General features: G+C 48.7%; 1 protein-coding gene across 7 annotated transcripts; it reads right to left on the bottom strand.

Moving 5' to 3' along the window:
- Window positions 1-2: 2 nt before the first annotated feature.
- Window positions 3-27,929, bottom strand: LOC119954174 (2',3'-cyclic nucleotide 3' phosphodiesterase). Of its 7 annotated transcripts, XM_038779166.1 has the most exons (5): window positions 25,968-26,134; window positions 11,447-11,508; window positions 7,487-8,093; window positions 4,923-5,056; window positions 3-1,074 (listed from the first exon to the last, which is right to left on the bottom strand). In XM_038779166.1, exons 3-5 carry the CDS (start codon window positions 8,073-8,075, stop codon window positions 643-645), a joined length of 1,155 nt encoding a protein of 384 aa, XP_038635094.1. In that variant the 5' UTR covers window positions 8,076-8,093; window positions 11,447-11,508; window positions 25,968-26,134; the 3' UTR covers window positions 3-642. The 7 variants fall into 7 exon arrangements, with proteins under 7 accessions (XP_038635094.1, XP_038635095.1, XP_038635090.1 ...); XM_038779167.1 differs by lacking the exons at window positions 11,447-11,508; window positions 25,968-26,134 and adding an exon at window positions 27,820-27,929; XM_038779162.1 differs by lacking the exon at window positions 11,447-11,508 and having other exon boundaries at window positions 25,968-26,107.
- Between the last annotated feature and the right edge of the window lie 59 nt (window positions 27,930-27,988).

The following is a 27,988-nucleotide window of genomic DNA, read 5'->3' as shown; positions in this document are numbered from 1 at the left end:
GAATGGTTCCATCTCCTTTATTGAAGCACTGTGTAGTTATATCTTTTAAGAGAAAGCAACACATTGGCACATTGGACAATTAATACAAAAAAGCTGCACATTTAAAACAAATTAGCCTTTTCAATTAACTATCGCTCCCCGATCGATCTGGATCGAACCTTGAGGTTTCAAGTGGACCCTCTGACGATCAAGTGGATTCCCACAACCGGCAGGAACTCACTCGCTCAGCTCGTGCACGGTTATTGATCGAGCTTGACAGACCAAAGTAGACAAAGAGAACATTGCAGGCACCTGTACATCACAGTCATCTTAACTGATTGATTCTATTACTAACTATCTCATCTGAAAGCAGACACAGCTGAGCAATAAAGACTGGGCAAATATTTAGTATGATAAGACATATTGTACTATAACAAGCCATTCTAGCCCAAACAAAGAAAACATCCGACATCAAACAGCAAAATTACAATCATAAAAATTTTAAAGGAAGATAGGAAATACCACACCCATTGACTTTGATTAAAATATGTACCCTTCATATGCATGGAACTGATCAGTTAGCTACATGGTAACGTACCATTGCTATCAACGATTAAAACCATTTTATTATCTCACAATCCGGTTCACACATTTTGTTTATTTCTAATTCCCGTCTGATTCAGTCGTGAGTTTCTTTTTTGAGTAAAAACCAGAAAAAATGGTCTTCACTTCAACTGCCTCGGGCAGTTTCACAATCCACCTCCCCACACCATAGCAGCGAAGCAAACCTTTCTCTGTATCTATTTGACATTCGGGCTTCGTGCCTTCCTCCTCCAGCTTCAGAATTTCAAGCAGGTCTAAGCCCGTCTGAACGCTTCGCACTCCAGGAGCGCAGGCCAAGGTGATGTGGGCTCGGCTGCCAAATGGTAGCTCGACCTTTTCTTCGCTGTCCCCGCCACCCTCATGTGCTTCGTCCCTTGGCCACAGCTGGTCCTGGTACTTGTCCAGGCGAACACGGGCTCCCACCGTTCTGGGTGTGACAAACAGATCGGTCACATTCAGGGTGAAGGCCTTCGCATAATCTCGCACAACAGCCTAAATGGGGGAAAACACAAGAGTGCAGCACCAGTTACTTATCCATAGAATCTCTACACTGCCGAAGGAGACCATTCGGCCCATCGGCACTGACCTTCCAAAAGAGCACCCTATCTAGGTCCACTCCGCCGCCTTTCCCCCTAACCCCACACATTGATCACGGCCAATCCACCTAACCTACACATCTTTGGACACTAAGGGACAATTTTAGCACGGCCAATTCACCTAACCTGTGGGGGGAATTCGGAACATCCGGAGAAAACCCATGCAGACACGGGGAGAATGTTCAAATTCCACACTGACGGTCACCCAAGGCCAGAATTGAACCCGGCGCGCTGGCGCGGTGAGGCAGCCGTGCCAACCACTGCGCCACCCCAACCGCCACGTAGCAGGGAGCAAATGTTTACGTTAAGTTGAACAGTAGGTTTTGCTTGTGGCACAGTTGGTAGCATAAATGGGCTTTGAGTCGCAAGATTCCAGGTTCAAGTCGCACTCCAGGGCTGGAGCACACAAACTGAGGCTGACACTCCAGCGCAGTGGGAGATGTGGGGAATATTGGGAAAACTGCTGCATTGCTGGAGGAGCAAGGCTCCACCTGCCTGCTTGGCTGGATGTAAAGATCCCATGGTACTATTTCAAAGAATTAGCAGGGGAGTTATTATCCCCGGTGTCCTAGCCAATCTTTATTCCTCAATGAAAATCACAAAATCAGATTATCTTCTCATTATCACATGGCTGATTGTGGGAGCTTTCTCTCTTTCCTACATAACATGTAGAAAATGTTATTTTGGGGCAGCACGGTAGCATGGTGGTTAGCATAAATGCTTCACAGCTCCAGGGTCCCAGGTTCGATTCCCGGCTGGGTCACTGTCTGTGTGGAGTCTGCACATCCTCCCCGTGTGTGCGTGGGTTTCCTCCGGGTGCTCCGGTTTCCTCCCACAGTCCAAAGATGTGCGGGTTAGGTGGATTGGCCATGCTAAATTGCCCGTAGTGTCCTAAAAAGTAAGGTTAAGGGGGGGGGGGGGGGGGGTGTTGTTGGGTTACGGGTATAGGGTGGATACGTGGGTTTGAGTAGGGTGATCATTGCTCGGCACAACATCGAGGGCCGAAGGGCCTGTTCTGTGCTGTACTGTTCTATGTTCTATAACAGCGATGAATACACCCCAAAAAATACTTCAATGGCTGAAAAGTGATATCAGATGTCTGGTGGTGATGAGAAGTGATGTATAAATGCAAGTTGTTTCTTTTCTTTTTAGTTACGTATACTTTTCACACAGATTACAAAGGTCAGATTACAGGAAACGCACGTGTGTACGCTCCTCACAAACCTCCTCCCACCCATTTTTCAGATAATTTCAACCGTCTATGCCTCTCCTCCCTCGCTGTGTTTCTTTCACTTCCCGTTATATGCAACAGCCACGAGGAAAGAGAAAAAACAAATGCCATCTCTTTCTGCGCACACCAAACACCCGCAGTCCCAGTTAAGTGCCAGATGGTGGCAACGCTGAATAGATTGCCATTTTAAAGTGCTCTGTGCTGGATTGCGACCTGAAGGGGAAGCATAAACATGGCACAGCTGGAGTATAAGGGTCTGGCACGTACAGGGTTAATGTGGGGCTGTGAACAGTTTTGATCCCCTTATCCAAGGAAAGAGATATATTGGAGACAGTCCAGAGGAGGTTCACTCGCTTGATCACGGGTATGGAGGGATTTTCTTATGAGGAGAGGTTGAGTAGGTTGGGCCTGTACTCATTGAAGTTTAGAAGAATGAGAGGTGACCTTGTTGAGACATTTTAGATTCTCAAGGGTCTTAAGCAGGGTAGATACTGAGAGGATATTTCCACTTGTGGGAGAGTCTGGGACCAGGGGCATTTAAGAGGTTGTCCATTTAAGACAGACGAGGAGGCATTTCATCTCTCAGAGGATAAACATAGAAAATAGTAGGCCATTTGGCCCTTCGAACCGGCATCATCATTCAATATGATCATGGTTGATCATGCAAAGTCAGTATCCCACTCCCACTTTCTCTCCATACCCCTTGAGTCCTTTAGCCACAAGGGCCACGTCCAGCTCCATCTTGAATATATCCAATGAACTGGCCCCAACAGCTTTCCGTGGTAGAGAATTCCACAAGTTCACAACTCTCTGAGAGAATAGGTTCTTCCTCATCTCAGTCCTGAATGGCTTACCCTTATTCGTCGGCTGGACCCTTATTTCTGGATGTCCCCAACATCGGGAACATCCTTCCCACATCTAACCTGTCCAATCCCATCAGGATTTTGTATGTTTCCATGAGATCCCCTCTCATTCTTCTAACCTCCAGTGAGTACAAGCCCATTCGATCCAGTCTTTCTTCATATGTCAGTCCTGCCATCCCGGGAATTCATCTGGGTAGTGAATCTGTGGAATTCTTTACTGCAGAGAGGTGTAGAGGCTGGGTCGTTAAGTATGTTCAATGCTGAGATAGACAGATTATTAATCAGTAAGGGAATCCAGGGTTATGAGGATAAAGTGGGAAAATGGAGTTGAGGATTATCACATCAGATCAGTCACGATCTCATTGACTGGAGGAGCAGACTCGATGGGCCGAATGGCCAACATCTATTCCCATGTTTTATGATCAACCTATGGGACTGAGTACAGTGCCGTCAAACAGTGATGTCAGAAAGCACGTAACCCTGACCTAGGATCAGCATGGTGTTGAGTAGTGATGTCAAAGACCGAGTAATGGTAAATGCCGTATATACTCGCGTATCATGCGATCTCGCGTATCATGCGACCCCTAAATTTTCGTCCCCAAAACATGATTTTATGCTATATCTCGTGTATCATGCGAGTCACTTTTTTGGAAATTAATGCCCAAACTAAAAATTCCAAATGGTATCATTGTCTGTGGATTCTGCAGAGTGGATTCTGTTGTGAAAGCTGTTCGCGAATCGAACAGCTTTCCAGCTGGCTTTACTAGCGTCGTTCTGCCACTTGACGTTTCCATTGATAAAAACGGCAAGTAAAACACCCGCGAATTCTGTATCGGAAAAAGACGGCCATATATTGAATAAACTACCCATATGATCAGGAATACTACTCTTCAGATTTTGACCACAGCATTCTGATGGGAAGATGTTCAGCCACTTGACGTTTCCATTCATAGAACATAGAACATAGAACAGTACAGCACAGAACAGGCCCTTCGGCCCTCGATGTTGTGCCGAGCAATGATCACCCTACTCAAACCCACGTATCCACCCTATACCCGTAACCCAACAACCCCCCCCCTTAACCTTACTTTTTAGGACACTAAGGGCAATTTATCATGGCCAATCCACCTAACCTGCACATCTTTGGACTGTGGGAGGAAACTGGAGCCCCGGAGGAAACCCACGCGCACACGGGGAGGACGTGCAGACTCCGCACAGACAGCGACCCAGCCGGGAACCGAACCTGGGACCCTGGAGCTGTGAAGCATTTATGCTAACCACCATGCTACCCTGCTGCCCCAATTCATGTTTTTATGAATGGAAACGTCAAGTGGCTGAACATCTTCCCATCAGAAAAAACAGCAAGTAAAACACCCGCGAATTTTGTATCTCGCGTATCATGCGACCCCCCAAATTTAGGTTACAATTTAGGTCTTCAAAAGTCGCATGATACGCGAGTATATACGGTATGTATATTATTGTAAAACAAAGACCTGCGGTTTAACCTACTAAAGTCTAGAAATTCTTATTTAACAGGCACCATCCTGTAACTAACACCCTCCTAACCCCTGCAAATGTCATGAATCATCACCTCAATTTATTTCTGAGTAACAGTGAATGGCAAAGATGATCAGCCTGCCAAATACCAACCTCGCTGCGAGCATACTCTTTGCATCCTGGAACTTCCCCAAAGTCGCAGAATTTTGTCGTGCAATGCAGCACGCTCGGTCTCTTCTGGAAATATTCCTGGAGGTCGAATGTTTTTTCAGAATGCCACTCCACATCTGTTGCGAACAGAGTAACAGAGTTACATAACAGGCAGTACGGTAGCACAGTGGTTAGCACAGTTGCTTCACAGCTCCAGGGTCCCAGGTTCGATTCCCTGCTTGGATCACTGACTGTGTGTAGTCTGCACGTTTACCATTGAATTTTACAGTGCAGAAGGAGGCCATTCGGGCCATCGAGTCTGCACCGGCTCTTGCAAAGAGCACCCTCCCCAAGGTCAACAACTCCAGCCTATCTCCATAACCCAGTAACCCCACCCAACACTAAGGGCAATTCTGGTCACTACGGGCAATTTATCATGGCCAATCCACCTAACCTGCACACCTTTGGACTGTGGGAGGAAACCGGAGCACCCAGAGGAAACCCACGCACACACGGCGATGATGTGGCGACTCCGCACAGACAGTGACCCAAGCCGGAATCGAACCTGGGACCCTGGAGCTGTGAAGCAATTGTGCTATCCACAATGCTACCGTGCTGCCCACTATCCAGGAACCTCTGCTCACGTTTTCCCCATGTCTGCATGGGTTTCCTCCGGGTGCTCTGTTTTCCACAGTCCAAAGATGTGCAGGTTAGGTGGATTGGCCATGCTAAATTGCCCTTAATGTCCAAAAAGGTTAATTGGGGTAACTGGGTTTAGGGGATAGGGTGGAGGAGGTGTGTGCTTGAGTGGGGTGTCTTTCGAAGGGCCGGTGCAGACTCGATGGGCCAAATGGCCTCCTTCTGCACTGTAAATTCTATGATTTATTGCACAACCCGGATTCTCTGCTCCCTACATTGCCATGGGGACCCCCATGACCACTGGCCCCAGCGTTCACTCTCCGAGTGTCAATGGTCAGTCCCCGCATTCCCCCAAGAGGCCGGGGAGCGGAATTTTATTTAAACTGGATCCTGGCCACGCCCACAGTGGTGGACAGGTCACTATTCCAAGGAAGCACAGGGCAGTTCTCCCAGCTGACCAGGTCAGCTGACAACACAGAAAAAAAAATCGATCTGGTCACTGTCACAACCGTGGACTCCCTGCTACGGGCAGGTTGGTGCTGCATTTTCTGTAATTACAGTGGTGCTGTCAAGCACTCTGGGGCATCCTGAGTTTTTTGGAAGGCGTTACATAAATGCAGGTTCTCCTTTCTTTCATGAATATTCAAAGAGACGGTGCCGAATGAGTTGAATCGCCTTGTTCCTTGACCGCAAAGCAGAATAATCAGGAGCATTCTTGCTCTCGATCACTATCCAGGAAACTCTGCTCACAGAGAGGTTGGGAGTGCAGAGGGAGGCTATTCGACCCAATCCTCGCTACCTAACTCGGGCTTTAAATCAAAAACTGAATTGGTGGGGTTGCAGGTGGAAATGTAATAATCCAAGGAGAAAACCCAAGGCACCTTGGCAGGGTAACGAGAGTAATGATAAGCAGACCATGACAGGAAAGGCCAGACAGTTTCTCAGAATAAATTTAGAGTACCCAGTTCATTTTTCCCCCCCCCAATTAAGGGGCAATTTAGCGTGGCCAATCCACCTACCCTGCTATATCTTTCTGGGTTGTGGGGGTGAGGCCCACGCAGACACGGGAGAATGTACAAACTCCACACGGACATTGACCCGGGGCCGGGATCGAACCCGGGTCCTCGGCGCTGTGAGGCAGCAGTGCTAACCACTGCTCCACCGTGCCACCTTGAAAGGCGAGACAGTTTAATGGTCATAATGCAAATAAGGCTCAAGCAGGAATAATGTTTGTAAAAGGAGGTGGAAAATACAAAACACCTCAACAAGGTGATCTCGTGGCACAATTATAGATAGATAAAGGCCAGAATTCTCTGACTGTTCACCGGAGGCGGGATTCTACTGACCCCGACGGGAGCAGAGAATCCCGACTCCAACGAACGGCGACCCACCTCCTGCTGCCGCTGTGAATCACGCGCCTGAGAAGCCGGTGAAACCCACCCTGATCTTATGATCTATGCCTCAACTCCTTGCCTTCCATATCTAGTAACTCCCTGGGTAAAGACATTTCTCCCCAAAGTCCATTTTGAATTTAACAGTGACTATCTGGTATTTTTGACCTCTCGGTTAGGGTCTACCCCCCCCCCCCCCCCCCCGGATGTGGAAACCGCCTCTCCGTCTATTTGGATGTTCAGCTAAGGACTGGACCCACCCAGTGATGGCCTTCACAGTCAAACAACTGGTCAACACAGGAAGAACGGGCAAAGTCTCCAAGGGCCATCGGCACTTCTGGAACCTACCTCACCACCTCTGGGAGAAAGGAGAGGGGAGGTGAGAATTACTAAATTACAAAAGTGATTCTAACGCCAAGCAACGGTTGGACATGGACCAACTGAACATGGGAGCTTTTTATTTAATCGTTCAGGAATACGGCCGCACGATGTGACATTGCTCCCTCCCAAAACCCTGCCGAAAAAAAAATCACATACTTGTTCTGAACATTTTTGAAAACTCCTCGTTATTGGCGAGCAGCTTCAGAAAGTCCTCCGCGTTCTCGCGCATCACGTGGGAGCTCTTTCTCACCAAGAACCAGCCAAAGTAGTACGGTATGATGTGCTCCCAGAAACCCTGCTCACTGCTTTGATCAGCAGGCTTCTGGCAGTCCCACCCGGCCCAAGGAGTGACAATGACGACGATATAGTCATTGTCCCTGGCGAGACTGGCGAGGTGGTCCAGACGCTTCGGGTGGCGATGGTCGTCATCGACCAGTATGACGTTTTTAACTTCCTTCAAAGCCTGCTGGACTTTCTCGTCCACCGGGGCGAACCAACTGTCAACGGATTCAGCTGCCTCCGCCACGGGAGCATTCTCCAAAGGGCGGGCAAGAGTGCAAGCAATGGACGACGGGTATGTTGATGAAAATTTAGCACGGAGGGTGGAGCTGGCACTGCCCGACAGACCACTTAGAACGAAGAAGGTGTGGGCTTCTTTAATTGTCTGGATGGTGTATTTGTCGTTAAGGAACGGTAAATTGTCACATCCACCATTTGACCTGGATTTGGAATGTTTCGACCCCATGGTGATTAAATTCCTAACCTGCAAAACAAGCAAAGAGAAACAAAGTGAGAACGGCAACAACAACAAAATGTCGGTGAAGGAAATGAGATTTCAGCAGTGATCTCGTGCAAATGCCATCGGACCCTTGGATTCTGGTTCGGTTCCTCTGAAATAAAAGACTTGCTGCTTGCAGTGTACATTAATGATCTAGACGGGCACGTGGTGATGTGGTCAGCATGTTCGCAGATGACCTGAAAATTGGTGGTGTGGTAAATAGCGAGGAGGAAAGCCTTAGATTACAGGATGAGGTTGGTGGGCAGAACAGTGGCAAATCGAATTTAACCTTAAAAATATGAGGCAACGCGTTTTGAGAGAACAAACAAGGCAAGTGACTACATAATGAATGGGAGAAGGACAGAGGAACCTTGGGGTGCATGTCCAAAGATCCCTGAAGGACAGGTAGATGAGGTAGTTAAGGAGGCATATGGGATCCTTGCCTTTATTAGCCAAGACATAAAACAGGAGAGCACAGGGCAGCATGGTGATGCAGTGGGTTAGCCCTGCAGCCTCGAGGTCCCAGGTTCGATCCCGGCTCTGGGTCACTGTCCGTGTGGAGTTTACACATTCTCCCCGTGTTTGTGTGGGTTTCGCCCCCACAACCCAAAGATGTGCAGGCTAGGTGGATTGGCCACGCTAAATTGCCCCTTAATTGGAAAAAATTAATTGGGTACTCTAAATTTATAATAAAAAGAAAACATGAGAGCAGGAAGGTTGCGATGGAGCTGTATGAAACACTCGTTAGGCCACAGCAAGAGTGCTGTGTGCAGTTCTGGTTGCCACACTATAGGGAGGATGTGATTGTACTAGAAAGGGTGCAGAGGAGATTCACCAGGATGTTGCCTGGACTGGAGTGCTTCAGCTATGAAAAGGGACTAGGGTTGTTATCCCTAGGAGAGAGTAGGCTGAAGGGGCACCTGATTGAGGTGTTCAAAATTATGAGGGACATAGATTGGGTAAATAGGAAGGAACGTTTCCCTGGGCGGCAAGGTGGCGCATTGGGTTAGCCCTGCTGCCTCACGGCGCCAAGGTCCCAGGTTCGATCCCGGCTCTGGGTCACTGTCTGTGTGGAGTTTGCACATTCTCCCTGTGTCTGCATGGGTTTCGCCCCCACAACCCAAAGATGTGCTGGGTAGGCGGACTACCACGCTAAATTGCCCCTTAATTGGAAAAAAAAATGAATTGGGTACTTTAAATACTTTTTAAAAAGTAGAGGGGCCAATAACAAGAGTGCATAGATTTAAGGTAAGGGCCAGCAGATTTAGAAGGGACTTGAGGAAAAACCTTTTCACCCAGAGGGAGGTGGGAATCTGGAACTCGCTGCCTGAAAGGGTGGCAGAGGCAGGAACCCTCTCAACATTTAAGAAACATTTAGGTGAGCACTTGAAATGCCATAGCGTACGAGGCGATGGACCAAGTGCTGGGAAACGGGATTAGAATGGATAGGTGCTTGATGGCTGATACAGACATGATGGGCCAAAGGGCCTCTTTCTGTGCTGTGAAACTCTATAACTCCATGATATTTACACAGCACACTGCTCAAGCCACAGATGCCTCCAAGCGCTTTACAGCCAATGAAGTACTTTTGACACACCGGCACTCTTGTAACATCGGAAACGCGACAGTCAATTTGTACAGAGTAAATTCCCGCCGACAGCAATACGGGAATAATAAGATAATCTGTTTCTTTTTTGTTCTCGCAGAGAGCCAGCACGGACACAATATTTGCAAATGGCCTACTTCTGTGCTGTGATCATTTGATGATCCTGTGTCAAGATCACTGTGACTGGGCCCTGCCGAAAAGCTGGTGACCAGTAGCAATCAGAGAACGTCTCACCATCAGCTCAGCAGGGCAACTAGGGGAGGGCACCAATTGATGGGCCTGTCCCAAAAACAAGTCTACAACGAGCGAGGACAAATCAGGCTCCTGCGCAAGGCCTTCCTTGACCAACTAGTCAACTATCATGAGGGCAGTAGGTGGCACATACATACATAGATACACAGAAGATAGGAGCAGGAGGAGGCCTTTTGGCCCTTCGAGCCTGCTCCGCCATTAATCACGATCATGGCTGATCATCCAATTCAATAGCCTCATCCTGCTTTCTCTCCATAGCCTTTGATCCCATTCTCCCCAAGTGCTATATCCAGCTGCCTCTTGAATATATTTAAAGTTTTAACATCAACTACTTCCTGTGGTCATGAATTCCACAGGCTCACCACTCGTGTGAAGAAATGTCTCCTTATCTCTGTCCGAAATGGTTTACCCTGAATCCTCAGGCTGTGACCCCTGGTTCTGAACACACCCATCACTGGTCACATCTTCCCTGCATCTAGTCTGTCTCGCCCTGTTAGAATCTTATAAGTCTCTATGAGATCCCCCCTCATTCTTCTGAACTCCAGCGAGAACAATCCCAACCTAGTCAATCTCTCCTCATATGACAGTCCCGCCATCCCTGGAATCAGTCTGGTAAACATGGCGCAGTGGTTAGCACTGCCGCCTCACGACGCTGAGGACCCGGGTTCGATCCCAGCCCCGGGCCACTGTCCATGTGGAGTTTGCACATTCTTCCCGTATTTGCGTGGGTCTCACCCACACAACCCAAAAAGATGTGCAGGGTAGGTGGATTGGCCACGCTAAATTGCCCTTAATTGGAAAAAAATAATTGGGTACTCCAAATTTATAAAAAAAGAAACTTAAACTATCACGAGGGCTGGTGCTTTATTCAAAAGAACAAAGCTGGCAACCTGTGAAAATGTTGTCATAATTTCCTAACCAAAACCACCTCCTCGGGAGGAGGAGTCTGGTGGGTGAAGGGTAAGGAAATAAAATAGGGACGTTATTAGCTACAGATTCTTGACCTTTACACAACAGAAGTTGAATCTTACAGCACTTGGTCCTCTGTGGCTGTGACAGATCTCTGAAGGGACGACCCAATTTCTCTCCATCGCCCTGTCATTTTCCTTTTGAAGTAGATACTGAATTCCATTTTCAAAGTTACCGTTCAAACTGTTTCCTTTCCAAATCATTAACAACACTTTATAAAAGAAAGACATATTTAAAAATACAACTCAGTGCTTTGCTAGGCCATCCTAGAGGGCATTTTAAGACTGAACCACATTGCTGTGGGTGTGGAGTCACATGTAGGCCAGACCAGGTAAGGACGGCAGATTTCCTTCCCTGAAGGACATCAGTGAACCAGATGGGTTTTTACGACTGTGTTTCACTGTCACCAAGATTAGTATTTACTCCAAATTTTAATTCCTCCCTAACAGCACTGTGGGTACACCTATACCATAGGGACTACAGCAGTTCAAGGCGGCGGCTCACCACCCACCTTCTCAAGGGTACTTAGGGATGGGCAACAAATGCAGGTCTCGGCAGCGAAGCCCACACATCCTGTGAAAGCACAAATAAAATCTGGACATTAAATTAAAGCTGAGCATCACATATAAATATTTTATAAACATACGAACAATGATGGACAGGTAAAACCTTCTGGTTGATTCCGCCTGTCACACACAACTCTGAAACATTACAATCAGAATATATATATACATATATACACTCTGCCCCATCCAAATCCATTTCAAGAAGGAATAATAATCATTTTTATTATAGTCACAAGTAGGGGCAGCACGGTGGCGCAGTGGGTTAGCCCTGTTGCCTCACGGCGCCGAGGTCCCAGGTTCGAATCCCGGCTCTGGGTCACTGTCTGTGTGGAGTTTGCACATTCTCCCCGTGTTTGCGTGGGTTTCGCCCCCACAACCCAAAGATGTGCAGAGTAGGTGGATTGGCCGCACTAAATTGCCCCTTAATTGGAAAAATGAATTGGGTATTCTAAATTTATAAAAAAAAACATTATAGTCACAAGTAGGCTTACACTAACACTGTAATGAAGTTACTGTGAAAATCCCATAGTAGCCGCACTCCGGCACCTGTTCGGGTACAAAGAGGGAGAATTCAGATTGTCGAATTCATCTAAATTCACGAAAAGCACGCCTTTCGGGGCTTGTGGGAGGAAACCGGAGCGCCCGGAGGAAACCCACGCAGACACGGGGAGAACGCGCAGACTCCACACAGGGAGTGACCCAAGTCGGGAATCGAACCCGGGACCCTGGTGCTGCGAAGCAACAGTGCTAACCACTAATATAGCTCTTGGGGCTCACGGGATCATAATAATGGGCGGGGCAGGCTCAAAGGGCCGAATGGTCTACTCCCGCTTCTATTTTCTATGTATTCATGTGATCCCCAGCCGGCGGGGTCGTCCGGTCCTGCCAAAGGCGACCCCACACCCCCCCCCCCCCAAAAGACGGGATGGGCGGGCCACACAAAACGCTATCCAGAGGATCCCGCCACCAGCCAATGCCGGGTTGCCCCCCACCGCCAGAAAACAAGCCAGGAGAGGCAAGCGTGGACAATACCGCCCGATGACCACAACATCTAACCTAGATTTAGCTTTCTGCAGCTTCAAATGGTGATCGCTGGTCCTCCCTCCCCTACTTAACTGGAACAAGCTGTCGAGTGGAACACAATCGATTCTCCAAACAGTAGCAACAGGAACAGTCACTTACAAAGCGTCGGTGCCGGAACGAAATGCCCCAAGATGCTTCACAGGAATATTATAAAACAAACTTTGACATTGAGTCACATGGGGAAATCCTGTGACAGATGACTAAAAGCTTAGTCAAAAAGCAGGGTATTAAGGAGCGTCGTAGCGGAGTAAAGTGAGATAGAGAGGCAGAGTGCGCCAGGAAGTTTTTCTGAATATACACAAAATACCAAACGTTCCGGAACAGATGGTGTACACAGCGCCCTACAAACAGGTGTTGAAATTTGTTTTCTTTTTAAGGCTGCACTGTGGTTTCCTGCATCTGAGGTCAACAGTGAAATGGTTCGGATGAATACCCATATCACCCCCGACACTCTCTCAAGTTAGAAACTGTGGCACATGCGCGCACGGCGGAGTGAGTGACTCCTGGTAACTTAACAAGAAAAAGGTAACCACGTCAACAGTCAGCATCATAAACGGGAGTCAAAGTGCTGAATAACCAGTCAGCGTCTGGAAATCTGAAATAAAAACAGGAAATGCTGGAGGAGAAACTCGGGAGAACTGGCAGCGTCTGTGGAGAGAGTGAAGCTGAGTTAACATTTCAGGTCTGTGGCCTTTCATTAGAACTTCTGATTAAAGGTCACACTCTGAAACATCAGCTCCGTGATCTTCGCACTTTCTTACACCAGTGCTGGGCAACATGCGGCCCACATGGGTTCTGAGTGCGGCCCACCAGACATTTTGCTGACCGTTGCCCATGGGCAATGTTGCCAAATTCCGCTGATTTCCATCCACATTATTTTTTTTCCTACCGGTGTGGCTGAAGTGATACGCACACAAAGCAAGGGCAAGTGAAGTGAGGTGGATGCTAATTGCTCACAAGCACGGCGGTATAGTGGTTAGCACCGCTGCTTCGCAGCACCAGGGAGCCGGATTCGATTCAGGCTTCGGGTCACTGTCTGTGCGGAGTTTGCACGTTCTCCCCATGTCTGCATGGATTTCCTCCGGGTGCTCCGGTTTCCTCCCACAGTCCAAAGATGTGCGGGTTAGGTGCATTTCCCGTGCTAAATTGCCCATTAAGAGGTGGGATTATGGGGGAATGGGGCTAGATAGGGTGCTCTTTCAGAGGGTCAGTACAAGCTTGATGGGCCAAATGGCCTCCATCTGCACGGTAGAGATTCTATAATTTTATGAACAATTGACTAACAGCCGCGCACTCCCACTGTAGTCAAAAGTGTAAACATTTATTTTTACTATTGCCGATAGCTCCATTGATATACAATATATAGTCGCCACATTCCGGTGCCTGTTCCCGTACCAGCCTCCCCGAGCAGGCGCCGGAATGTGGCAACTAGGGCTTTTCACAGTAACTTAATTTGAAGCCTACTTGTGACAATAAGTCACAATGACGATTTTCATTTTAATTTTTTTTTACAAATTTAGAGCACCCAATTCAATTTTTCCAATTAAGGGGTATTTTAGCGTGTTCAATCCATCTTGCCTGCACATCTTTGGGTTGTGGGGGCGAAACCCACGCAAACACGGGGAGAATGTGCAAACTCCACACAGACAGTGACCCAGAATCAGGATCGAACCTGGGACCTCGGCGCCATGAGGCAGCAGGGCTAATCCACTGTGCCACCGTGCTGCCCTCATATATACGTTATTAAGCATTCTTTACAACAGAAATATTCAGCGTGTATTAAATGTATTCAATCTTATTCGTGGGGGTCAATTGCAACCTTGCAGCCCTTTGAGATGAAGGAGGGCCACTCATGCGGCCCACTCACTGATCTACACAGATGCTGCCAGATCGGATGCATTTTCCACAATTTTCTGTTCCTATACCGTAAAGAGAAGGCGGAGTTCCTGTTGCGGCTCCATGAGTTTGTCCAGAAATTTGTGGTGAGCTAGGACTTCCAGCAGAGGAATCACAATATTCAACACAATTAAGCAAATTTGCACATTGGAAGATGGAGACGCACAAGAAATCGAGAGCCCACAGATTCTGTTTTATGCAATCACTGGTCAAGCTTCACACAGAACAATCAGACCAGTCACTGGGCTGACTCACTCTTTCATTGTTTTTAAAAGAACATATAAAATGCAAAACTCTTGGCACCACCCTGGACAATAAAGATAGGCTCAGTAAGTCTGATGAAAGATCGGCACCAACAAGTCTGAAACATTCAGGCTGACAATGGAGAATAACTGAGGGGTGGATATTTTGCGGCTGAGGCACTGAGGATTAAACTTACGTTCTGCTATTAATTGAAAATGAATTGCACAAAAATATTAACCTGTTTCCCTCTTTTACAGGCTAATCTACTCTGATGCTCCAGTTTATAATTCAGGCTCGTGTCTCACCGAATATGAAGTCTGCAAAGTTCTATTACTTGATAGTTGTAGTTGTTGCTGGCCGGAAATCTCTGGCCATTGGGATTCATAGAATCACAGAATTTACAGTGCAGGAGGAGGCCATTTGGCCCATTGAGTCTGCACCGGCTCTTCGTAAGAGCACCCTACTTAGGCCCACGCCTCCACCCTAACCCCGTAACCCCACCTAACCTTTTGGACACTAAGGGGCAATTTAGCATGTCCAATCCACTTAACCCGCACATCATAGGAGGAACTGTAGGAGGAAACCGGAGCGCCCGGACAAAACCCACGCAGGCACGGGGAGAAAGTGCAAACTCCACACAGTCACCCGAGGCCGGAATTGAAACCAGGTCCCTGGAGCTGTGAGGCAGCAGTGCTAACTGGCAGCGCACCCCCATCTGCAGGTTTTCCGGTGGCGTGGGGAGGCTTCAATGAGAAATCCCTTTGACAAACGGTGAGAATATAGAATCTCCCCATCCCATTTCGCTCTTAACTATTTGTAACGGACACTCGGTGTCATAATATACATCCATGTATATGATGGAGTGCAGACAGGCAGTGACTGACACACAGGATGACCAGTGAGCACACAGAACACAGCAGCCAATCACCAGACAAGACACGACCACTATAAGACAGAGGGCACCAGTTTTCCCGCTCTCTCGGGATCCAGCCTCTGAGACAGTCAGAGCTCGTGAGCAGCAACTAGAACAAACACCATGAGGTAGTCAGTTAGTTTGGTCAGGCTAGCCTCAGGTCTCCAGTCAACTCAGCATAGTGTCAACCCACAGTTATAGCATGTAATATAGTTTAGATGTTAAATAAAATCGCATCTCATCAAGTGTTGGAAGCCTGTCTCTCTGTACGCTGCATCAAACGCAGTCCACATAGACCCAGCCTACCCAACACATCACTCGGCTTTGCGCGAGGGTTTACAACCTCGGGCTGGACACATTCCAGGACACTCTGGCGGAGGTGACGTCATGGAGAGCCAGCGTGTGGTGTGAGAATTTAATTTCTTCACAGCCCCAGTTTCTTACACAGTCAACCCTCTTGCCTCACCTTCCGCCGCTGCTCACCCGCATCCGGGTTTCCTTTTTCAGCATTCATTTGTTTTTTTTTGGGGTTTCTCCTTTCCCCAGCAACAGCCGCCTCGGGACGTTTAAATGGTTAATCCCGGCTGCCAACCCGAGCAGCGTTCAATGCCCCGAGATTAGAGGAAAAGAAATAAAACAACACTCACACTTCACTGAGTGAGTTCATAGTGCATCGGCTTTCACAACAACTGCAACTGTTGCGATGTTAAACGTGAGAAAAATCAAGGGCAGCGTATGGTGGTTAGCGTGAGAGTGGTTAGCACTGGGACTGCGGGGCTGAGGACCCGGCTTCGAATGTCACCGTCCGGGTGGAGTTTGCATATTCTCCCCATGTCTGCGTGAGTTTCACCCCCACAACCCAAAGATGTGCAGGGTAGGTGGATTGGCCAGGCTAAATTGCTCCTTAACTGGAGAAAAAAATAATTGGATACTCTAAATGTATAACAAAAAAAAACTTGAGAAAAATCCTTGGATAACCCTTCCAATTCAGTGAGGCAAACAATTAAACCAGCGCCTTTAACCAGAGTACAGATCTTGGCTCTGCCCGTTCATCTCACCTCTGGCCAATTTACTTTGAACTGGAATATGTTTCAAATGTCAATATTTAACTGTTTTAATCTCGCACCTGTACTTATGGCACAAACTGCCGGAGCCGTTTATGGTGTTTATGTCACCAGTTTGTTGATTATATTCGTGGCGAAAGTGAAAGGAGGAGTGAAAGAGAGCCTCTTGCCTTCTAAAATCTCCCGGATTGCTTTTGAAAGCCACCGGGAGATCGGTGCCAATTCTAGGTGACTCCCAGCCGTTCCGGGAGAGTCAGCAACCCCACTCTGCCTTTCTGGCAAATACTTCAACTGGGGTTACCGACGGTGTTCTTTCTCTGGCCCCACACTCGTGATATTTGGAACTGCAGTCTCTTCAATGTGTATTTATAGTCGCAGGTTTACTTAACTCCAACAAGAAAAAGAACTGAAAGTGTTTGTTCTGCAGGCAGTTCATTGTTAAGTGATGCCCAACCCACAGCCAGTCAAGGTCTGTTTCACCAGCCGGGAGTTTCCACTTTCAAAAAAGCAGATTTGTATCAAAGTAAACCTTTCAAGGTTATAGTTCTCCCCTCTTCACATTAAAGCTAGCCTCTTATTTCCATACAGTCAATATATGAAACCAGAGTATGGAAACGTTGTGAGGGATTTTCTGCCTTCCCCCAGCGGTATGTTTTCCAGCAGCGGCAGTGAGCTCACATGTGGTCACCGTGTGATCACCCGGCTTTGCCGATGTGGCTCGCCCGTCCCAATGTGGGAGGTCGCCTTCAACAGGCCTGGAAGATCCCGTCAGCAGGATTGGCAAACTCCACACAGGCAGTCACCCAAGGCCGGAATTGAACCCGGGTCCCGGGTGCAGTGAGGCAGCAGTGCTAACCACTCTGCCACCGTGCCGCCCCAAGGTTATTCTGTAACCAGGAGTCACCCGCTCCTCGTGCTTACATAAGCCACAGTTTCTATTTCTGAAGAGAGTGGCAGGGATCTGGATATTGATTCTGCATTCCAATTAAGGGTTAGTCGACATCTGATATTCACCTTAACTTAAAAAAAGACCCTGTAATTATATAGAACCTTCACAACCTTAGATTACCTCAAAGCAACGTACAACCAAGCAAGTCCTTTTGAAGTGTAGCCACTATTGTGATGTAGGACTCACAGGAAACAATTTGCACAGAGGCAGCAATGAAATAAAAAGCAGATAATCTGTTTTTGTGATGCTGATTTAAGGATAAGTGGCATTGGGGATAACTCGCCTCTTCCCTGAAATAAAGCCATGGGAACTTGTCACTAGACTAGCAATCCAGCAAACCAGACTACTAAATTCAACTAAGAAACTAGTAAGTCTGGAATATAAAACTAGTCTCATTAATGATAACCAGGAAAATTTGGTCGATTGTCATATAAACCCATTTGGTTCACTCCTTTCCTCAAGGGGAGGAAATCTGCCGCCCTTGCCAGGTCTGGCCTACATGTGACTCCAGACGTACAGCAATGTGCTTCACTCTCAACGACTCTCTGAAATGATCCTACCAAGGCCAATTAAGGGTGGGCAACAAATGTAGGCCTCGCCAGTGACACATACATCTGGTGAAAGTGTATAAAAAGAAAAGCCCACCCAAGAGGGCAGTTAGGGCTCGGTTTAAGTACTCATCCAAAAGACAGCGCCTCTGATGGTGATGCCTTTGTACTGCATTTGAACATCGTCCTTGGTTTCTGTGGTACGTGTTCTAGATTGGAACAGTAACCAAGAACCGTGTGACTTGGGGGGGAGGGGGTTAAATAATGGCAACCAATGAGCCGTAATTGACAATGAAGTACTTTTTTTTATAAATTTAGAGTACCCAATTATTTTTTCCAATTAAGGGGCAATTTTTTAGCGTGGCCAATTCACCTAACCTGCACATCTTTGGGTTGTGGGGGCGAAACCCACGCAGACACAGGGAGAATGTGCAAACTCCACACGGACAGTGACCCAGGGCCGGGATCGAACCTGGGACCTCAGCGCCGCAGGCAGCAATGCTAACCACTGTGCCACCGTGCTGCCCTACAATTAAGTACTTTTGAAGTACAGTCCCACAAACAGAAATGTGCCAATGATCAGATCATCCGGGTTTTTTTTCCAATGCCAATTGAACAAAATAATGACCAGAACTCCCTTATTCTTCTTTGGAATGCTGCCATGCGATTACTAACTTTGTTACCTGCTATTTTATGGAAAACATGCAATGCAAAAATTTATATTTTCTAAACCTTATTTGAAAGCTCGGGGTCTCTGTGAAAGTTCCATAGCTTCCATCTGGATTAAACCCCAAAGCAGTGTCTGACCCAGTGGTGGGCAACTCGAGGACCACAGGCAGCCCATCTGTTGGCCATTGCCCATGTGCAGGCTTGCCACATTCCGCTGATTTCCACCCGCATACTTTTTTTTTTCCTACTGGTATGACTAAAGTGATTCATACGCAAAGGCGCATGCTGATTGCTCGCAACAGTGACCTAGAGAGCTGTGCGCTCCCCTGCATCCAATCAAGCATAAATATTTATTTTGTTTTTACCATTTGAAGCTAATGGTAGTTCTATTAATACATAAATGATCAAGCATTTTCTATAACTCGTTATGAAATATTCAGCGTGGATTAAATATATTTATTCTTATTCACGGCGTCCTGGTTAATGAACAAGTCCGATTTCATTCATGCGACTGTGGTGATATGCATCACTGCATATACACAAGGAGCGAATGTAAATACACTACGACTAAGTAACCACTAGAGGGAGCACCAGAGATGTCATGACACAGACATATAGACAATGGGTTATTAGAACAGGACACAACCAATGGGTAATCAGGACACCCAGAGGTGGCATTACCACAAGGGGGCACTTCACAACCCATATAAAAGGACAGGGTATACATGCTCTTTCTCTTTCCACAGACATACATCTAGAGAGTTGGACAGACAGACATCTAGAGAGTTAGGTTGATCAGAAGCATCACACCCAGCACGTGGCTTGGAGCAGACTGGTTTAGTTCGACTGAGTTACTACAGTTAGATTAGCAGAGAGTCGAACTCATTTAAGAAGTGTGTTAATACACTCCCGCTGTCGTTGGCAGGGAGGGTGCAGACTGTAAAGATGACAATCCTCCCTCGATTTTTGTTTATTTTTCAGTGCCTCCCGATCTTTATCCCACAGTCCTTCTTCAAAAGAGTTAACGGGCTGATCATGAGCTTTGTCTGGGCGGGAAAGTCTCCGCGGGTGAAGAAGGCGATGTTGGAGAGGGACCGCAGCGAGGGAGGGCTGGCTTTGCCGAGTCTGGTCAATTATTACTGGGCGGCCAACATCGCTATGATAAGGAAGTGGATGGTGGGTACGGGGTCTATTTGGGAGCGGGTGGAGGCGGCTTCGTGCAGGGGCTCCAGTTTGGAAGCCCTGGTCACGGCTCCTCTACCGCTGCCGCCGGCCAAGTACACCACCAGCCCGGTAGTGGTGGCGACCCTGCGGATATGGGGCCAGTGGAGGAGGCATGTGGGGGAGATGGGGGCGTCTGTCTGGGCGCCAATCTGCGACAACCATCGGTTTGCCCCCGGCAGTATGGATGGGGGGGTTCCGAGTATGGCGGCGAGCAGGGGCGGGAAAGGTGGGTGATATGTTCCTGGAAGGGAGCTTCGCGAGTTTGAGGAGCTTGGAGGAGAAATTTGGGTTGGTAAGGGGAAATGATTTTAGATACTTACAGTTGCGGGACTTTGTTCGTAGACAGGTCCCATCTTTCCCATGCCTCCCGCCAATGGGGATCCTCGACAGAATAGTCTCTAGGAGGGAAGAAGTGGAGGGCAGAGTCTCGGGTATATATAAGGTGCTTATGAGGGAGGAAGGGTCCCAGACAGAGGAACTGAAACTTAAATGGGAGGAGGAGATAGGCGGGGAAATGGAGGATGGGCTGTGGGCAGAGGCCCTGAGTAGGGTAAACTCGACCGCGACATGTGCTAGGCTCGGGCTGATCCAATTTAAGGTCGTTCACCGGGCCCATATGACGGTGGCTCGGATGAGCAAATTTTTCGGGATAGAGGACAAATGGGCTAGGTGCGCGGGAGGACCAGCGAACCATGTTCACATGTTTTGGGCATGCCCTGAGCTGAGGGGGTACTGGGAGGGATTTGCGGGGGTCATGTCCCAGGTGCTAAAAACAAGGGTGGTGATGAGTCCAGGGGTGGCAATTTTTGGGGTTTCGGAAGACCCGGGGCGTCCAGGGGGAGAAAGAGGCCGATGTGCTGGCCTTTGCTTCCCTGATAGCCCGGCGACGAATATTATTGGCGTGGAGGGACTCAAAGCCCCCGAAGACTGAGAGGTGGCTTGCGGACATGTCGAGTTTCCTGGGGATGGAAAAAATTAAGTTCGCCTTGAGGGGATCTGTGCAGGGGTTCATCCGGAGGTGGCAACCATTTATTGACTTCTTTGCGGGAGAGTGAGCGTCAGCAGGGGGGTGGGGGGAGGGTAGAGTAGAGTAGGAGGGAAAATATGGCGGGTAGTACCGGTGGGAGGGGAGCGGGCTTGTGCAATATGTTACGATGGAAGTATTGAAAGTACGTGGATGTTTGCACATTTTTGCCTTTTTTGCTTCCTTTCTGATGATGTCTGTAACTGTTTATAAAGCCAAAAACTACCTCAATAAAATTGTTTATTAAAAAAAAGAAGTGTGTTAATAGTTCAATAAACATATTGAACTCATTACAAACTCTGGACCTTCCTTTGCCAAAGCATACATCAAGGATGCAGCTTATGCTACATGAAGAAGCATAACACAACATCGAACCCCCTCTCTAGCCTTGGTTGCCCATCACTGGTCTAACCACATTTTAGACCCTCATTGTTACAGCTGCATTGCTAAGTACTGTGCAGCAGCTGGCAGGGTTACACAAGGGGAGAAGGTTCTTGGCGAATGAGTCATTTGTACATGAGTACACGAGTACGTTTTGTCTATTAACAGCAGCTGCCACTTGAAAATAAGCCTGTCCAACTAAATAGGCATCTGCAGAGGTAGCCGGAATTAAACAATGGAAATCTGTAATTGAGCTCCCTTAATTTTTAAAAAAAATGATAACTGAATTAAGCTTCAATCCTATGAATCCCTTGCGATTTGGAGTTCTCAAGCATTCTGCTTATGAGAGCCCACCTCCTGTGTTATAAAGATTCCACGGATCCCCTGAGATACAAGTAATGTCCTTCTGCATAAAAATGAGTTACACAATTAAACACAAGCATTCGTACTTGTTGATATTTTACTTACTTAACGCAAACCTTGTTGCTCGTGCTTGTTTCCGAAACACTTCATGGCCACACCCCTCCTCCCTCTATCTAGCACCTCCTCCAGATCCTCCACAACCTGCCTCCTTCCAATTTTGGCCTCTTGCCCAAATGCTCCACCACAGGCACCATGTCTGTGTCTTTAGCCGGCGGGCCACAAAGCTCTGGAACTCCTCGAACCTCTCGGCTCTCTAGTTCTCCAAACTCCTTTGAGACCTATCTCCTCAAATCACCCTTTAGTAATCCTGCCACTAATAATTCCCTTAACGTGGTGACACACTTTTCATTGAGTCTCCTGCGAAATGTCTCGGGAATATTTTACATCAAAGGAGCCGTGTAAAATCACGTTGTTGTTACCGGGGCTATGGGCATTCCCGGCATTCGGCACTTGGGTCACATCAGTGACAGTCGCTCAGAAACAGACGAAACAATCAGCTGCGAATCATTCAGCAAATGTTACGTTCATTTCAAAAGAAATCACTGTGACAGTGGTAAAGTTCCACTGGGCTGATCCAGTGTGATTCCTCACCTTCACAAATATTAGCTCCTCTTTTAGTTCCATCTCCTTCTCCAATGTTGAAAGCTTCTGCTCAACAGAGTTTAAATGCTGTTGAATTTCTTGAAGCTGTTTCTTCATTGTTTTTTTTTAAGGATCGTACTCCCCCTTGTTTATTGAGATCTCTGGTTATGCCCAGCTCTTTCTCCCTGACAATCTGAAGACTCTGAGTAACAACAGTCTCCAGTTAACCCACTTCCCCAACACGTCCTCATTGGAAATTCTCCTCTGTCACTCTTGAGTGCCAGCTGCCCTGGCCAATCAGCTCCCTCAGAGCTCCTTAACAGTACAGAATTCTACACAGCTAGAAAGGCGGGATTTACAGAGTTAATGGATAGAGGTGTCCATGCGTGCTTGAAATTTGTTGATTCAGATTAAACTTCGGCACGGTAGCACAGTGGTTAGCATCGTTGCTTCACAACTCCAGGGTCCCAGGTTCGATTCCCAGCTTGGAGTCTGTACATTCTCCCCGTGTCTGCGTGGATTTCCACCGGGTGCTCCGGTTTCCTCCCACAGTCCAAAGCTGTGCAGGTTAGGTGGATTGGGCATGCTAAAAGGTTAGGTGGGGGTTACAGAGTTTCGGGGATAGGGTGGAGGCGTGGACTTAAGTAGGGTGCTCTTTCCAAGTGAAGACCCAATGGGCCGAATGGCCTCCTTCTGCACTGTAAATTCTAAAATTCTATGATATAATTTTGTAAATTCTATAATTGTGGGTAACCTCCATCGTCCTGACAAGACAACATGCGTTGGCCTTAAAACCTTCTCGCAGACCCTCATTCAACAACAACAAAAACAGATTGGATCAGATCGTCCATTATTGGGAGCAGTGATGTACTGAACTTAAGATTTCATTTTATTTCATTTTCATTTTTCAGATGCCGCTGCACATTGGAACCCATCGGAAGTCCAGACATCCGTGCATGCACTGTAATTACCCGGGAAGTTTAAACTGCGCTATCCAGGACACGACACGAAAGTCTCTTACATTGATTTTAGCGTCAGAGACTTGGGCTAGGTACGTGCTACTTACCTGAATACTTACCTGAGAATTATCACACCGTTCAATCTCTGGGGTAACTCGTGATCTAACTACCACCTCCTGACCAACCACACCCCTCAACCCGATCCGACTACCCTCCCAGACTATTTCCTGACCTGACAACTACACCCCTGATCCAACTAGCCTGTCGTAACAATATTACCTACGCCGCCCTACCCCAACCCCCCACAATCTGACCAAACCCCTCCCCAGATCCAACTCGACCCAACTGCCCGGTTGCACAAGTGGATAGCCCTGTGGCTTCACAGCGCCAGGGTCCCAGGTTCGATTCCCTGCTGGGTCATTGTCTGTGCGGAGCCTGCACGTTCTCCCTGTGTCTGCGTGGGTTTCCTCCGGGTGCTCCGGTTTCCTCCCACAGTCCAAAGACGTACAGGTTAGGTGGATTGGCCATGATAAATTACCCTTAGTGTCCAAAAGAGGTTAGGAGGGATTATTGGATTATGGGAATAGGGTGGAAGTGAGGGCTTAAGTGGGTCAGTGCAGACTCGATTTGCCGAATGACGTCCTTCTGCACTGCATGTTCTATTATGCCCCCCCGACCCGATTAATCACCGACCCAACTTCTCACCTCTCCAACCTGACCCGACTACCCTTCAACCTAATTAGTTGCTCCCACCTCACCATCCATCCAATCACTCATCCACTCACCTCTGACTAATTCACTCACTTTGCCATCCTCTCTCCTACCACTCCCCTCACCCATCCCACCCCCTCACACCCACTCAGCCATCCTCTCACTCACTTGCCCCCTCACACACCCACTCACTCGCCCACCTACTGACTCACCCATTGACAAACTTGCCAGAACGTGTGTTGATGTTGTAAAAAGGGGCCGTGTTCTTCTTTGCCTGTCTTCTCCAGCGTTACCCCCGTAAAGGCCATGCTTGCCCCCATCGCTGCCGTACCCACGATTGCCAGTCCCGGCTGAAAGTGCGCAAAAAATGGTGAGCGTGTGGAAATCTTCGCTGGTGGTGGCAACACCACAGAGGCATCGCCGCAGGGCAAAGATCTGGGTCAGAATTCACCCACTGCTGGGCAGGACGTAGCATTGCTTCCTACGGCACCGAGGACCCGGGATTGAATCCCGGCCCTGGGTCACTGTCCATGTGCAGTTTGTACATTCTCCCCGTGTCTGTGTGGGTTTCATCCCCACAACCCAAAGATGTGCAGGGTAGGTGGATTGGCCATGCTAAATTGCCCCTTAATTGGAAAAAAAAATAATTGGGTACTCTAATTTCTAAAAAATAATTCCCCCACGGGATTCTCTGGGCGCGATTCTCCGCCCCCGACGGGTCAGAGAATAGCGGGAGGGCCTTCCCGACATTTTTCCCGACCTCCCGCTATTCTCCCCCCCCCCCCCCCACGACACGAATCGCTGCTAGCCGTTTTTTTTACGGCGAGCAGCGATTCTCCCCTATCCGATGGGCCGATTTCCCAGGCCTTTACGGCCGTTTTCACGAACTCCAACACACCTGCTCTCACAGTTCGTGAAAACGGCCGCAAAGTGCCGTTCTCGAGAACCATGGCACCGATTGGCACGGCCGCACCACGGCCATTGGAGCCATCCAATCCACGCATGCGCGGCTGACGTCATCGTGCACGTCAGCCACCGTTACCCTTGGCTTAGTGACGTTCGCTAAGCCTGCGATGCCAAGGTTCACGGGGCCCCGCTGCTAGCCCCGACCAGGGAGCAGAATCGGGTCCCGGGAGCGGGCACGGAGGCTTCCGTGAAACACGGCCAGTTTCACAGCAGCCTTCACGACTCTCCGCATTTGCGGAGAATCGCGCCCTCTGTCCCGCTGGAAGCACACCACCGCCCGGGGGTTTCCCAGTGGTGTGGGGGGGTTCCAATGGGAAATCCCATTGCCAAGCGGCAGGAGTAGAGAATCCCGGCGTCAGCGAACGGCGCGCGCCGATAAACTCGGGCACGGGAGAATATAGCCCCTGACCATTGTCCCATTTGTGGGAGCTTGCTGTGCACACACTGGCATCCGCTGTTAATTCTGCCTTTGGTGCTTCCACGAGGTTGTGAAAGGCGCTACTTCAATGCAATAAACTCTGGTGAAGCCAAGTTAACTCAGTTTCTCTCTACACAGACGCTGTCTGACCTGACCTGCTGAGTTTTTCCTGCTTTGGTTTCTGTTTTTATTTCACATTTCCAGCATCCGCAGTAAATTTACTTTTCTCCAAATCGAAGTTTTTACCTCTCGGTTTAATTTAATGGGAAGTGGGGGTGGTTGTTGTTGTTCTTGTTCAGCGTCTTCAAATGGTTAAAATCAAACAGCAGCGAATGTTTCCAAAAGGGAAACAGTAACAATATTAATCCGCTGTTAGCGCAGGGTTTTGCTGAGTTTGGGCGCTCCGCACTCACCAGCCTCCGGATCCCGCTCCGCATTTCCAGCCACTCCCGGAACAGCAACAACAACAAAGCGGCGCGTCCGCGAAGAAACCAAAGCGAAACCTAACCCCCCCCCGACAGCCTGGCGTGTGCGCGCGCCCCAGTGCGCGCCCTCGAGACCGGAGGAGGAAGCGTGCGTGTAACCGAGTACGAGAGTGTCCCCTATCTCAGTGTGTACCCTCCCACAGACAATGTGTGCCCCCTCCCTCAGAGTGTACCCTCGCTCAATTTCCCCCCTCCCTCAGACAATGTGTACCCTCCCTTAGTGCAACCCCTTCCTCAGACAATGTGTACCCTCCCTCTGTATCCTCTCCCTCAGACAATGTGTGTACCCTCCCTCAGTGTGTCCCCTCCCTCTGTATCCTCTCCCTCAGACAATGTGTGTACCCTCCCTCAGTGTGTCCCCTCCCTCTGTATCCTCTCCCTCAGACAATGTGTGTACCCTCCCTCAGTGTGTCCCCTCCCTCTGTATCCTCTCCCTCAGACAATGTGTGTACCCTCCCTCAGTGTGTCCCCTCCCTCTGTATCCTCTCCCTCAGACAATGTGTGTACCCTCCCTCTGTATCCTCTCCCTCAGACAATGTGTACCCTCCCTTAGTGCACCCCCTTCCTCAGACAATGTGTACCCTCCCTCTATCCTCTCCCTCAGACAATGTGTGTACCCTCCCTCAGTGTGTCCCCTCCCTCTGTATCCTCTCCCTCAGACAATGTGTGTACCCTCCCTCAGTGTGTCCCCTCCCTCTGTATCCTCTCCCTCAGACAATGTGTGTACCCTCCCTCAGTGTGTCCCCTCCCTCTGTATCCTCTCCCTCAGACAATGTGTGTACCCTCCCTCAGTGTGTCCCCTCCCTCTGTATCCTCTCCCTCAGACAATGTGTGTACCCTCCCTCTGTATCCTCTCCCTCAGACAATGTGTGTACCCTCCCTCTGTATCCTCTCAGACAATGTGTGTACCCTCCCTCTGTATCCTCTCCCTCAGACAATGTGTGTACCCTCCCTCTGTATCCTCTCCCTCAGACAATGTGTGTACCCTCCCTCTGTATCCTCTCCCTCAGACAATGTCTGTACCCTCCCTCAGTGTATCCTCTCCCTCAGACAATGTGTGTGCCCTCCCTCTGTATCCTCTCCCTCAGACAATGTGTGTACCCTCCCTCTGTATCCTCTCCCTCAGACAATGTGTGTACCCTCCCTCTGTATCCTCTCCCTCAGACAATGTATGTACCCTCCCTCAGTGTATCCTCTCCCTCAGACAATGTGTGTACCCTCCCTCTGTATCCTCTTCCTTAGACAATGTATGTACCCTCCCTCTGTATCCTCTCCCTCAGACAATGTGTGTACCCTCCCTCTGTATCCTCTCCCTCAGACAATGTGTGTACCCTCCCTCTGTATCCTCTTCCTTAGACAATGGCTGTACCCTCCCTCAGTGTATCCTCTCCCTCAGACAATGTGTGTACCCTCCATCAGTGTGTTCACTCCCTCAGACAATGTGTGTACCCTCCCTGAATGTACCCTCCCTCAGTGTATCCTCTTCCTCAGACAATGTGTGTACCCTCCCTCAGTGTGTCCCCTCCCTCAGACAATGTATATACACTCAATCAGGCAGACTGTGTACTCTCCTTGAGTGTGCCCTCACTGCGAGTGTGTACACCCTCCCTAACCAGACTTTGTACTCTCCCTGTGCCTGTACGCTCCCTCAGACAAACTGTGTACCCCCCCCCCCCGTGAGTGTACCCACCCTCAGACTGTGTACCCTCCCTGTGAGTGTGTGCCCACCCTCAGTGTTTCCCCAGACAGAATGTATCGCCTTTCTCAAAGTGTCCCCTACCTCAGTGTGTATCCATCCTCAGACAGAGTATGTCTCCTCCCTCCGACAGTGTATATCCTTCCTCAGCGAGTGTATATCCTCCCTCAGACAGTGTATATCCTTCCTCAGCGAGTGTATATCCTCCTCAGACAATGTGTGTACTTTCCCTCAGCGTGCACCCTCCCCCAAA

The sequence above is a fragment of the Scyliorhinus canicula genome, chromosome 19 (genome assembly GCF_902713615.1).
Source record: "Scyliorhinus canicula chromosome 19, sScyCan1.1, whole genome shotgun sequence".
NCBI lineage: Eukaryota > Metazoa > Chordata > Chondrichthyes > Carcharhiniformes > Scyliorhinidae > Scyliorhinus > Scyliorhinus canicula.
The sequence above is the reverse complement of the archived record's forward strand: the minus strand, read 5'-3'. Positions and strand labels throughout refer to the sequence as shown.

Bases quoted from the DNA above. Each gene is read 5' to 3' on its own strand.
- LOC119954174 (XM_038779161.1), bottom strand. From the start codon at position 22,617: ATGAAGAAACAGCTTCAAGAAATTCAACAGCATTTAAACTCTGTTGAG. The intron at 5,057-7,486 runs GTATGTGATTTT...TGTTCGCAACAG, and splicing joins TTCAAAAATGTTCAGAACAA to ATGTGGAGTGGCATTCTGAA. The intron at 1,075-4,922 runs GTTGGTATTTGG...TCCCCCATTTAG, and splicing joins AAGAGTATGCTCGCAGCGAG to GCTGTTGTGCGAGATTATGC.